The sequence below is a fragment of the Melitaea cinxia genome, chromosome Z (genome assembly GCF_905220565.1).
Source record: "Melitaea cinxia chromosome Z, ilMelCinx1.1, whole genome shotgun sequence".
NCBI classification, from domain to species: Eukaryota; Metazoa; Arthropoda; class Insecta; order Lepidoptera; family Nymphalidae; genus Melitaea; species Melitaea cinxia.
Genome location: NC_059424.1, coordinates 6851969 through 6865275, shown reverse-complemented (window position 1 = coordinate 6865275; position 13307 = coordinate 6851969). Strand labels below are relative to the sequence as shown.

At 34.5% G+C, this 13307-nt stretch overlaps 1 protein-coding gene across 1 annotated transcript; it reads left to right on the top strand.

Moving 5' to 3' along the window:
- The first annotated feature begins 9109 nt into the window (after window positions 1-9109).
- Window positions 9110-12625, top strand: LOC123668398. Its single transcript, XM_045602129.1, has 5 exons — window positions 9110-9267; window positions 9636-10082; window positions 10384-10543; window positions 11809-11863; window positions 11970-12625. Exons 1-5 carry the CDS (start codon window positions 9265-9267, stop codon window positions 12004-12006), a joined length of 702 nt encoding a protein of 233 aa, XP_045458085.1. The 5' UTR covers window positions 9110-9264; the 3' UTR covers window positions 12007-12625.
- The last annotated feature ends 682 nt before the right edge of the window (window positions 12626-13307 follow it).

The window sequence follows — 13307 nt, the reverse complement described above, 5'->3', positions numbered from 1 at the left end:
ATATGTAACAAACAGTTAAAAAAATTTGCAATCGAGATATTTTCGTACTTATATGTAACTTAAACATTACAGTTTGATTTTCCGAATAACACAAAAAAAACCTTTGTAAGAATTAATATTTAACTTATAAAGCTTAAGTTACTTTAAGTTTGTTATGGTTAAGTTTACAATTGAATAAGACCTTGGCTGATACTTCATTTAGCTATATTTATATTTTGACTAGCGGACCCCGACGGACGTTGTCCTGCCCGGAAAACAGCTACCAAATTTGATAGCTTACACACCGATAGCAGCTCCACCTAACGGGTCCTATTGAGATAAAAACTAACATATCTTCCAAGTTAACAAAATTACAGATGCTTGTAAAATTTGATAAAAATTGATTCAGTAGTTTCAGAGCTACATACAGATAGCAGCGCCACCTACCGAGTCCAATTGAGATAAAAACTACCATATCTTCCAAGTCAGACAAAATTACAGATGCTTACAAAATATGATAAAAATTGATTCAGTAGTTTCGGAGTTACATACTGATAGCAGCGCCACCTACCAGGTCCGATTGAAATAAAAACTACCCTATATCCCAAGTTGGACAAAATTATAGACGCGTACAAAATTTGATAAAAATTGGTTCAGTAGTTTCGGAGTTACATACCAATAGCAGCGCCACCTATAGGGTCCAATTGAGATAAAAACTACCCTATCTCCCAAGTTGGACCAAAGTACAAATGCTTAAAAAATTTGATAAAAATTGGTTTAGTAGTTTCGGAGTTACATATGTACATTTAAAATTTTCATTGTTAACGCCCACCCCCGTAATCCTTATTGGGCATGAGTTACCCTAAAATCCGCTCATCGATCATTTCTATCGATATATCGATAGTTTAAAAACAGGAATTTTCCAGTGTCCAGGTAATGTGAAATAGCTAGTTAATACCATTTTTACTGTATGTAAATTAAATTAAAATGGGGTCTACGAATAAGATCAATTTAATCATTAATAAATTACATAAAATGCGCCCTAATATATTATTTAACATGAACTTTATTGAATAGCAATAAAGTTGAAATTGACTCTACATTTTAGTTAGAAAACGTTTGTATGGGAAAAAGAAAAGAGCTGTTTTTAGGGTTTTCACGGAAATTATTCGAATTTTTCTCGCCGTAAAAACCATCCTTGGATTTCAACGAACATTTAAAAAAAGAATTGGTAAAATTGGTCCAGGCGTTGTTGAGTTATACGCTTACGAACACATTTTACGATTCATTAATACTAAGATATAAGATTAATAGAATACATGACAACATAGGCAAGTGGAGACTGGTGCAAAACCGTGCCATTGTATAAGGGAAAAGGGTCACGGCAGGGCTGCATACTGCAGTATACCGCCTTCTCAACGTCGTCGGTAAATTGTATGCCAAAGTTTTGATTAAAAGGGTTGTGAGTGAAACAGATGAAAAAGTATGGGATGCACAAGCGCGATTTAGAAAGGGAATGGGATGTGCGGATCAGGTCTTTTCTTTGGGGTGCATAGTCGAAAAGTGTTTGGCCAAAAACAAGAAAGTCTATTGCGCGTTCGTAGATCTTAAAGGCCTATGATAGAGTGGTGAGGAATGAATTATGGTCAGCATTGTCTGTGAACGGTGTGAGCAGTATCCTCATACGGGTATTGCAATCTCTTTATAATAATACTCTTTATTGTAAACCATTAAAAGAAACAACAGAGAAAAAAACATAAAATGAAAGATGTACAAATGCGGTCTTATCGCTGAAAAAGCGATCTCTTCCAGACAACCTTTGGGTATAGGACACGAAATAGAAACTGCAGTTAGGAAGTAAACAAACGATTGGTGTACGAATTAGAATACTCGAACAAAGTACTAATAGATAATATATAATAATAATGAATATACATAACACTTAGATATATAAAATACACACATATATATAGTAAATATATATTATATCATACAAAGATGATATAGGCGATCATGTCGTGCTTAGTGACAAATAATGTAGTTTAATGTATTTTTTGAAGGAGAAGAGAGATTGAGCTTGTCTAATAGGAAGAGGAGAGAGTTCCAAAGTTGGACAGCTTTAACAGAGAAGGAGTTAGAGTAACTGATGACCAAGTATTACTTGCGTCTTCGGGCGAGGAGTTGCAGGAGATTGTAACTGCTATGAGTGGGGCTTTTGTTAGAAAGGGAATGAAGATTAATGTAAAGAAGACAAAAGTGATGGTGTTTAAAAGAGATGAGGCAGTAACAGACTGCAATATCGTGATTGGAGATGAGTAAATTGAACAGGTGAATAAGTTTGTGTATCTTGGTTCAAAGTTTACAAGAGGTGAAAAGTGTGAAAGGGATATTGAAAGAAGACTGAATGCAGGAATCAGGATGAATGGAGCTTTGCACTCCTTTATGAGCAGTCGGAAGGTGTCTCACAAGGCTCGTTTGGCTGTGCATGAGGGGGTGTTGGTTCCGACACTCATGTACGGAAATGAAAATTGGGTATGGCAGAAGAAACATGAAAGCAGAATAAATTCAGTTGAGATAAGAACGTTAAGAAGTATGATAAGAGTTAAACTGAGTGACAGGATAAGAAATAGTGAGATAAGGAAACGTTGTGGTCTGGAGGAAGATGTAGTGACAAAAATTGAGAAAGGTATGCTCAGATGGTTTGGCCATGTCGAAAGAATGAGTGAAGAACGGTTGACAAAAAGTGTACAAGGTGAGTGTGAATGGAAGGGTCGGAAGGGCCTAGACGGACGTTTCGAGACCAAATAAAGGACGTCTTGAGAAAAGGCTAGGTCAAAAGTATCCTAAGCCGAAGAGCATATATAAAGGAAATAATGAAAGTGGACGAAGCGAAAGAAGTATGTAAGGATCGTAGCAAGTGGAACGAAGTGGAACGAAGTGGTCTTTACGTATTTCAGATTCGGATTCAGCGCTCTAAAATATGTATAGTATGGAAAGAAATCAGAACTACTCCAAAATCGTAACCGACATAGCCCACAGAATTAGCAAGTTGAAGTGGCAGTGGGCTGGTCATCTGTGTCGCAGGACCAGTGGCTGTTGGAGCAGACGCGGACTGGAGTAGAGACCGCGTCTTGGCAAACACAGTGTGTGACGTCCTCTGGCCCGTTGGACCGACGATCTACGTAAGATTGCCGGTGTAAGCTGGATGAGGATTGCGGAAAACCGGGATGTCTAGCGCGACCTTGGGGAGGCCTATGTCCAGCAGTGCATTACAATAGGCTGAACTGACTGACAAATATTTGGTTTATTATTGCAGTCAGAGTCAGAAGAATTTTGATTTTCAAACTTAAAATTTCTTCTGTTGACAGGCTTAATTATTAAACAACGTATTAAAATCTACAGTGGATCGTCGTCACTCAGGTCGACGTCACTTCGATCTGTGTTTACCGGAGAAATATTGTAACTAGCCACACTATTGTAATTTCGTCGCTCTCTCAGCTGAATTTGCTGCCTCTCACTATTTTGTGGTGAATTGGTGTAAGACATCTTTTCTTCACAATCCGTTGTAACGTTTTGTGGGGCAGGGTTTTGGGTAGGCATTAAACTATTGGAGCTTGAAAAACTAGATGAAGATGAGCTAGAAGAACTTGACGATGATGAGCTAGATGAATCGGAACTAGATGAAGATGATCTTGAAGACGAACTAGAGGACTTTAAATGGCTAGTATTATTTAGGTGTCATTTTTCTCGTCAACTCATAAGTGACAGTAAAATATTGAGCCGGTGTCATCATTTTCGTCAGCTCTTCAGTTACATTTTTGGGCTCTGGAGATATATCGCACCTTTAATAAAACAAAGATGTAACTCAAAATTTGTGGATTTGGAGATTTTACAACCAAACGTGTCTTCGTCGCGTAAAGAATAGGTAGACTTCGACTCCGGCGTTTTAACTATAAGATACAGAGAGATACGCGATTGTTGCTCTCTTTTCTATCAACTGGAGCTGACAAGTCAGTTCTTATAAAGTGGCGTGATTCAGAGATGCACCGGCAGTGAGCGTAGATTGAAGTTCTGTCGTTTTGAATAACATCAAATAATTCGATATTGCATTAAAAGGTAAATATGGAATATTTTAATATTTAAAAATAAAAAGATAATTTTTGTTATACTTCGTTCTCTCAGAAAACGCATTTGATGACGATGTGATGACATTTGGATTTACTTCGTTTTTGTTTTAAAAATTGACAAATTTTACAAAGTTAACGCTTAACACTTCAGTTTTATATTGAAATATATGTCTTAGTTGTTGGAGTAATTGATTAAGTATCACTTTATTGTAATAAATAAGGCCGTTTATAAAAGTTACTTTTGTTTACTTCTTTTTATTATTTATAATGACGAAAGATAAGTAATAACTTTCAACATTAATTCCCTTTTCGTGTAAAAGTTAAGAATAACTTGTAACTGTTGTGCTTATTTGTATAGGTTTTGAAAATTATGTCGTCTTAGAGCTGACAATTTTTTTTAAGTTTAATACCACAATCAGATACTGAACACCACAATGAAGAGTTACAGCGTATCGAGCGTAAAAGTTATAAGATAAACATAATAGTGTAATAAGTTATAATTTTTTTTTTTCATCTTATTACTGTAATAAATGTGAAAGTTTATGAGGATGACGTATGGATGGATGTTTGTTACTCTTTTACTCTAATTATTTAATAGATCATTGTCAACAATCCTGCTACTTTGACGTTAAATAATTATGATTATTATTCATCCTTAAAATATACTACAGTATTATCAATTATTGTTATTTTAGACTAAAAAAGTTATACAGGTTGAAGAGGAAAATCAACAAAATACATATATCTCCAGAGCCCAAAAAGGTAACTGAAGAGCTGACGAAAATGATGACACCGACTCAATATTTTACTGTCACTTATGAGTTGACGAGAAAAATGACACCTAAATAATACTAGCCATTTACAGTCCTCTAGTTCGTCTTCAAGATCATCTTCATCTAGTTCCGATTCATCTAGCTCATCATCGTCAAGCTCTTCTAGCTCATCTTCATCCAGTTTTTCAAGCTCCAATAGTTCAATGCCTACCCAAAACCCTGCCCCTCAAAACGTTACAACGGATAGTAAACAAAAGACGTCTTACACCAATTCACCACAAAATAGTGAGAGGCAGCAAATTCAGCTGAGAGAGCGACGAAATTGTATTGTATTGTAGTGTGGCCAGTTACAATATTTCTCCAGCATACACAGATCTAAGTGACGTCAACCTGAGTGACGACGATCCACTGTAGATTTTAATACGTTTTTTAATAAGCCTGTCAACAGAAGAAATTTTATGTTTGAAAATCAAAGTTCTTCTGACTCTGACTGCAATAATAAACCAAATATTTGTCAGTCAGTTTAGCCTAGTGCAATGCACTGCTGGACAAAGGCCACCCCAAGTTCGCGCTAGACATCCCGGTTTTCCGCAATCCTCATCCAGCTTACATCGGCAATCTTACGTAGATCGTCGGCCCAACGGGCCAGAGGACGTCACACACTGTGTTTGCCAAGACGCGGTCTCTACTCCAGGACGCGTCTGCTCCAACAGCCACCGGTCCTGCGACACAGATGACCAGCCCACTGCCACTTCAACTTGCTAATTCTGTGGGCTATGTCGGTTACTTTCGTTCTCTCGCGGTAGTCTCGTTTCTAATCCTATCTTTGAAGGAAACCCCAAGCATGGCCAGTTCCATTGCACGTTGAGGGACTTTATATTTGTGGACGAGTCCCTTCGTCAGTGTCCATGTGTCGGCTCGGTATGTTAACACAGGCAGGACGTATTGCTCGAAGACTTTTGTCTTCAAGCATTGCGGAATCTTCGAAGTGAAGACTCGACGAAGCCTGCCAAATGCCGCCCAGCCCCACCGAATCCTCCTATCGGCCTCCTTCTCAAAGTTGTTGCAGTCTAGTTGGATAGTATGGCCTAAGTAAATATAATCCTGAACAACTAAGAGAAGGGTAACATCGACCGATACCTGTCTCGGTATGACTTGGTTGTTAGACATAGCTTTCGTTTTGTCCAAGTTCATACAGAGAACGACACGTCGGGAGGACTCGTTTAGACCGGCTAGCATTTGGCCTAACTCATCTAACGTGTCCGCGAAGATGACGATATCGTCGGCGAAACGAAAGTGAGAGATGTATTCACCGTTGACGTTGATGCCTTGTTCCCCCCAATCCAAGGTCTTAAAGATATCCTCCAGCGCAGTGGCAAACAGTTTCAGTGATATTACATCTTGCTGTCTTACCCACACCGCAGGGAAATAGGTCTTGTTCTCTGGTCCTGGATATGAACGGTCATCGTCGTTGCGTCGTACATACATCTCAGTACCACGATATATCGCCAGTCGATATGACATCTCTGCAGAGAGTCCAGGACAGCCCAGGTCTCGACAGAGTTGAAGGCTTTCTCGCAGTCCACAAATTCCATACACAGCGGCTGATTATATGTCTCTGTCTTTTGAATAATCTGCCGAACAGTATGGATGTGGTCTACGGTGTTGTAGCCATTTCGAAACCCAACCTACTCTGGTGGTTGGAATTCGTCGAGTCTTATGGCGAGACGATTCGAAACTACCCTCGAAAACAGCTTATATACGTGACTCAGAAGTGAGATCGGTCTGTAATTCTTCAGCAGAGACTTAACGCCTCTCCTAAAGAACAGCACCACCACACTCCTGGACCACAACTCCGGCGTAGTACTTCGGTGGATGTCAGTGTTAAAGAGTCTTGCCAAGTCTTTTACGGCAGGTCGCTCTGCGGCTTTAAGAAGCTCAGTTGTACAAATATGTGTGGGGGCCGCAAAAGGTCACTAAACGTTGAAAAATGGCATCAAATTAGAGCAAAACGGCTCAGAAACATAGGCCAATCATATACGTCAGTGTCAAAAGCTCGTATACAAATCCAGCTCGTTTTATAAAAGATACATGTACCGAAAATTGTAAATTCAAATGTGCAGAAAATATTGATTCCGACGGTATTTAACTTAGGGTTTCACCAACCAAAAAAAGGTCAGTGTGATCTATGTGTATCATTTATGATAATTCAAACAATGAGAAAAAACAAGATGATAGACAATATAAGAAGAGACTGCTGATTTTTATACTATTTACTAGCTGACCCCGCAAACGTTGTTTTGCCATATATGTTATTAACCCCCTTAATCCCCCCCTTTTAACTTAGGGGTATGAAAAATAGATGTTGTTCGATTCTCAGACCTACCCGATATGCACACAAAATTTCGTGTGAATCGGTCTAGCCGTTTCGGAAGAGTTTAACTACAAACACCGCGACACGAGAATTTTATATATTAGATTATTTGTGGTTAGTAATTATTTGTGATTTTAGGAGATATTTACTGGAGACTAATTGTACCTAATTCTTATAATAGTATATAGCTTTTGTTTTGTTTAAAAAACAATATTTGTAGCCATAAAGAGATATATAAATATCAGATGATTCATAAAAATTTGTTTAATTTAAAAAAAAGGTGATAAATTTCAGTTTTCGTTTTATAAAAAAATGACGCATTAGTACATACAACGTCATAATTACAATTAAATAATCATAAAACGAAATATTGTGATTTATTTTTAAAACTTTTTGTTATGTTTTAATACTAAAGAGAATTTTTTTGAAATACTACCTAAAATATTAAGTAATTTTTGGCATAAAGAGATTTAAGTCGGAACTTTTTTTTCATCTCCATTTTACAGCTATTATAGATTTTAACACAGTTGTTTTTCTATTATTCTATTAATGTCTGTACTTTAAACTACTGATATCAATAGTAAAAGTCATTAAGAGCATTACAAATAATTAGTAATTTTTAATCAAACACAATGCGGAAAAAGTGCTAAACTTCAAACGCCAATTCCCACAAATTGCGATTTTTGAGTTACATCTTTGTTTTATTAAGGGTGCGATATGTATTTTGTTGATTTTCCTCTTCAACCTGTTTAACTTCTTTAGTCTAAAATAACAATAATTCATAACACTGTAGTATATTTTAAGGATGAATAATAATCATAATTATTTAACGTCAAAATAGCAGGATTGTTGAATGACAATGATCTATCTATTCAGGCGTTTTGCCGTAAAAGAGTAACAAACATCCATCCATACGTTATCCTCATATACTTTCACATTTATTACAGTAATAAGATGAAAAAAAAAATTATAACTTATTACACTATTATGTTTATCTTATAACTTTAACGCTCGATACGCTGTAACTCTTCATTGTGGTGTTCAGTTTCTGAATGTGGTATTAAACTTAAAAAAAATTGTGAGCTCTAAGACGACACCATTTTCAAAACCTATACAAATAAGCACAACAGTTACAAGTTATTCTTAACTTTTACACGAAAAGGGAATTAATGTTGAAAGTTTTTCTTATCTTTCGTTATTCTAAATAATAAAAAGAAGTAAACAAACGTGACTTTTATAAATAGCCTTATTTATTACAATAAAGTGATACTCAATCAATTACTCCAACAACTAAGGCATTTATTTCAATATAAAACTGAAGTGTTAGGCGATAACTTTGTAAAATTTGTCAATTTTTAAAACAAAACCAAAGTAAATTCAAATGTAACCGAAGTAAATTCAAAAATCATCATCATCAAATGCGTTTTCTGAGAGAATGAAGTATAACAAAAATTATCTTTTTATTTTTAAATAATAAAATATTCCATAGTTACCTTTTAATCCAATATCGAATTATTTGATGTTATTAAAAACGACAGAACTTCATACTCCGCTCACTGCCGGTGCCTCTCTGAATCACGCCACTTTATAAGAAGTAGAACTGACTTGTCAGTTCCAGTTGATAGAAAAGAGAGCAACAATCGCGTATCTCTCTGTATCTTCTAGTTAAAACGCTGAAGTCGAAGTCTACCTATTCTTTACGCGACGAAGACGCGTTTTATTGTAAAATCTCCAAATCCACAAATTTTGAGTTACATCTTTGTTTTATTAAAGGTGCGATTTATACTGAAAAAAGTAGCGAAAAAAGTACTGCATTTTTTTTTACAAACTATTCGAAAGATTTGAATCCAGCTCACAATAAATTTAAAAAAAATTGTTGACATGCGCGAAATTATCGGTTTTTCGAGTATTGATTTTGCACACTCAAAGGTGAGCAGAGCGTCTTGTTTCTTTCCATCGCAGAAACAGATTTTCTGGGAAAAGGAGTAAAACCGTTCCCTTAAAAGTTGTAATGGTAAGTAGTTGTTATTATTTTTATAATTTAGCGCAATTATTATTTTTCCAAGGATTTCTGTAACTATAGACCACATAATATATTTTAATTACCGAATTACCGTAGATTATAGATGCCTGCAACACCCGAAGCATCGCAAGCGTGTTGCCGACCCAAGCCCCAATCCCCCCTCCCCCCCAGGAGATCTGGTCACCTTACTCACCAACAGGAACAATAGTTCCTAAAAACAGTATTATTTAGCTATGGTCTTCTGTAAGGTCGAGATTCTACCCCAGTCAGGCTGCTCCATATTTTGAGCAGAAAATTCCTGCTGTGCCCTACCTCAGTTAAAATTAGAATATCATATTTGTAAGTCTAATATATTATAGGATCAACCAAGCGGAAGTAACTCTAGAGCCGCGGAGGAAGACGCAGCTGCTCCGCAGGCAATGATAACTCGAAAGAGAATCCAAAACGACCAAATACTTAGACAGTCCAAAGTAAGAAAAGAAAATGAAAAATTTCTTCCGAGTAATCTACATTCACTAATCTCCGAGTGTGAGACAAGAATCAGAGGTTTCGTTAAACGACGGCGCTTGGAGATGCCTAATTACTTACTCGATGCGGACGAGTCTTCAAGCAGCAGCAGCAGTAGCAGTGATGATGACGACATGGGAGATGATGAAGTCTTTGAGGAGCAACGAAATTATGTACCACGGTCAGGTTTTAAGCATCTCCTCAAGAGGGAAAGATTTACAATGGGGCAATGGCTTTTCTTGTCCTATGTGAGAGGCGGCTGGAGTTACCGGAATGTAAAATATTATTTTCAAAGAGAAGTAAGTACCTATTAAAATTTAGTAGGATTACATTATGTCGCATACATTCATTCTATAAATCTATATATATAGAGTGAATATGTAACCTTTTGTATATGACTTCTCTGAACCTTTTTATCTTTTTAAAAATTACAATTATTATATTAATATAAGACAAAAAAAAGTATTACTAGTAAAAATAGCTACTTAAATAATAATGGAAAATGTGCAACTACATTATATTAAGTTTGTTTAAACACAAATATTGAATTTGTTTTTTAGACTTACTCACTCTAAACTTCTCTATTTGTTTACTTTATAGTATGGATTAAAATGTTTGAGAAGTGTAATTAAAAGAGACAGGGCTCCGATGGAAGGATATAAAGCAATCATTAAATTTAATACTAGCGAGGAACTGAACCGAGTCATAGAAAATTTGCATAAACAAAAAATGAATAATAACTTCTTTTTTATGTCATTCGGTAAGATGTTCAAATGTGGTTTAAATTGGGCATGTGCTTTTGAATTAAGTAATATATTTTTTTATTTTGTTTCTCTGTGATCGCTGTGTCTGTGCTCTATTCTCTTCTAATAATAAGGGCGAATAAACGATAATATCTCTTCTGCGAATGCGATAGTAATTTTATAAAATTATTTACTAATTAAATGTATTTGAAAGCATTTTACCTTAGTCTTTAAATTATTTTAGGCTCACTAACATTCAATTTTAAATGATTAAAATTGATATAATGATTGAAAATTTGGCATAAAGTACACCCACACGTGTGTGTGTGTGTGTGTGTGCTTATGTGTACGTGTATGTGAAATTGTTATATAAACATTTTTTACTAATTAATATTTATATACCACCTGCCTATCTGCGAACCAATATTCCTTTCATCATCAGGTTGTCTGGTAGAGATTGCTTTTCTTATATATATATATATATATATATATATATATATATATATATATATATATAAAATGTTTGTCTGTATGTCCTTTATAGAATATACATATAGATAGAATATACTATGTATTTGATCATGACGTCATGGTCTTCAGCAAAGTGTTGTGCATGAGTCCACAAAGATTTCCGCGTTTGTACAACCAAAAAAAATTAAAAAAAAGGGTAGCAACGCGCGCAGGGTACAGCTAGTTAGCAATAATATCGCCTGGTTGTACAATTTGTGACTATAATTGCTTGGAAAGTTAAGTTTGTTATTTTTTAAATGTGCAATAAAGTATATTATTATTATGTAAATACGTTGTCTCGCTAATAAAAAATACCTATGTAGGTACCGGTACCCTATGTACCCCACTTTACCACTTAGTGCTATGTACTAACAAGAATGGATATGTATTTTAAACAATTGTATTTGGGCATTAGCATGTACACCTTCTTCTTTAATTTTACCCATTCGTTCATCCTCCTGCTTGGTTGTTGCCTTTCAATCCCTTACCTCTCTCTCATATAACATTAGGAAATTAATAACTAGGTATAAATTATTGGTTTGGTTTTAATAACATAACTACATAGATGTTAAGTACTAACTAAAAGATTCAATTTGGCAATAATTGAAGATGCAATATGAACTGATAGAATTCAAGTGTCGTAGGTGCAGATGTAAAAATTGAAATAACAAATAGGCTCAAAAAACAGCAACAACATAATGTTAACAATTGTAATTATTTAATCTTCATTTAATTTAATATTTTATATACTTAAATATTGATATGTTTTCAGATAAGAAACCTGTTTACAATAACGACGAGTTTGATTCAAGTGATGATGACTCAAGGTATTAAGAAAATACTTATATTTATCAATGATCATCTGAAAAAAAAATCATTGAATGTGTGTATTTACTAAAGCACAATTTTTATTTTTTATTTTTTTTCTTACAGCCTAGAACCTCTGCTACCAATACCAAAAGGAATTTAAATCTTCGTAAAAATATGTGTACCTACCTAACCTATTCCTGAATCAGTATTTCCTATTTTTATCGTAAACTTTTTAAAGAAACCTTAGATTTGACTTTTTCTATAGACTTTATCAACACATGAAGATCTCATTTAAGATGACAGAAAAAAATTAGAAAAAATGTCATTGATCAATATGTAAAAAGACTGAATAGTAACATGAAATGATTATAATAAGCTTTCTTGGAGTCGTTAAGACTTACCCTGATTTTAAAATTGTGTACAATAAATGTCACCGTAATAAATATAAATTTTGGAACTCTAGAAAAAATTCTTAAGGTCATTAAAATGAGAACTTCATGGAAATTACTATAACGGTAGTTACCTACTAAAAGATAATTTCAATTATTTATAAGTGTTAACAAATGTACATCCGTCTACTAAAACTTTTGCTACTTATATTCTTTTAAGTCATATTTAATAAATAATTAATGACAAAAAAAAAGAAAAATGTCCCTTCCCAACTCTTTACCTATATAAATGTGTAATTGTATGTAATATCTGTTGTCATGATCCTTATTAAAATTCCGAGGCCTAATTGAAAAAAAGCAGATAGATGTATTAAAAGTGTTGTTGTCGTATTCAAGTATTTTATTTACCTATATTCACCCCTACCTTCACACATACAATACAAATAACTTAAAATATTTTTTTAGTCACCAGTAAGCTGTTATAAGTAAAATAAATAAAAAAAATGTTATTACAGTAGTATTTACATAAATTAAAATTATACTGTAGCTATTCACTAAAAAAGCCTTGTTTAATAAAATGTCATAGATCTCATAGCCTCATAATTCGGTACGAGAATTTGGTCTGTATCTGTCTTGTGTTTTTATGAGGTTTATAAGATTTTTTCCAGTTACAACTTTGGTTGCCGCTTTTTTGACAAAAAAAGAAAATCGTTTAGATTGGACAAAATTAAAGCATTTCGAAGAATAATTATGTTTGCAGGCAAACCAAAAAAACTGACTTAAATTATATCGACATGTAATACAACATAGGTAGACGAAAAATTAGTCTGAGATCTTAGAGATCTGATAACTACTTTTTGAGTAATCTTTGATAACGCGTAGTTACTTGACTATTTTTGCGTCGATCTACGCTGTATTACTCGTCGATGTAATTGAAGTCAGTTTTTTTTTTTCGTTTGCGAGCAAACACAATTATAGCACATGTTAACCTTTTTTTTTGGAATCTTTACAAGTTTGAAAGCTTCTTTGAAAATCAAAATTTAAATAAATAAACAATTCGTTTTTAATTAAT

Bases quoted from the DNA above. Each gene is read 5' to 3' on its own strand.
- LOC123668398 (XM_045602129.1), top strand. The intron at 10,083-10,383 runs GTAAGTACCTAT...TTTACTTTATAG, and splicing joins AATATTATTTTCAAAGAGAA to TATGGATTAAAATGTTTGAG. The intron at 10,544-11,808 runs GTAAGATGTTCA...ATATGTTTTCAG, and splicing joins CTTCTTTTTTATGTCATTCG to ATAAGAAACCTGTTTACAAT.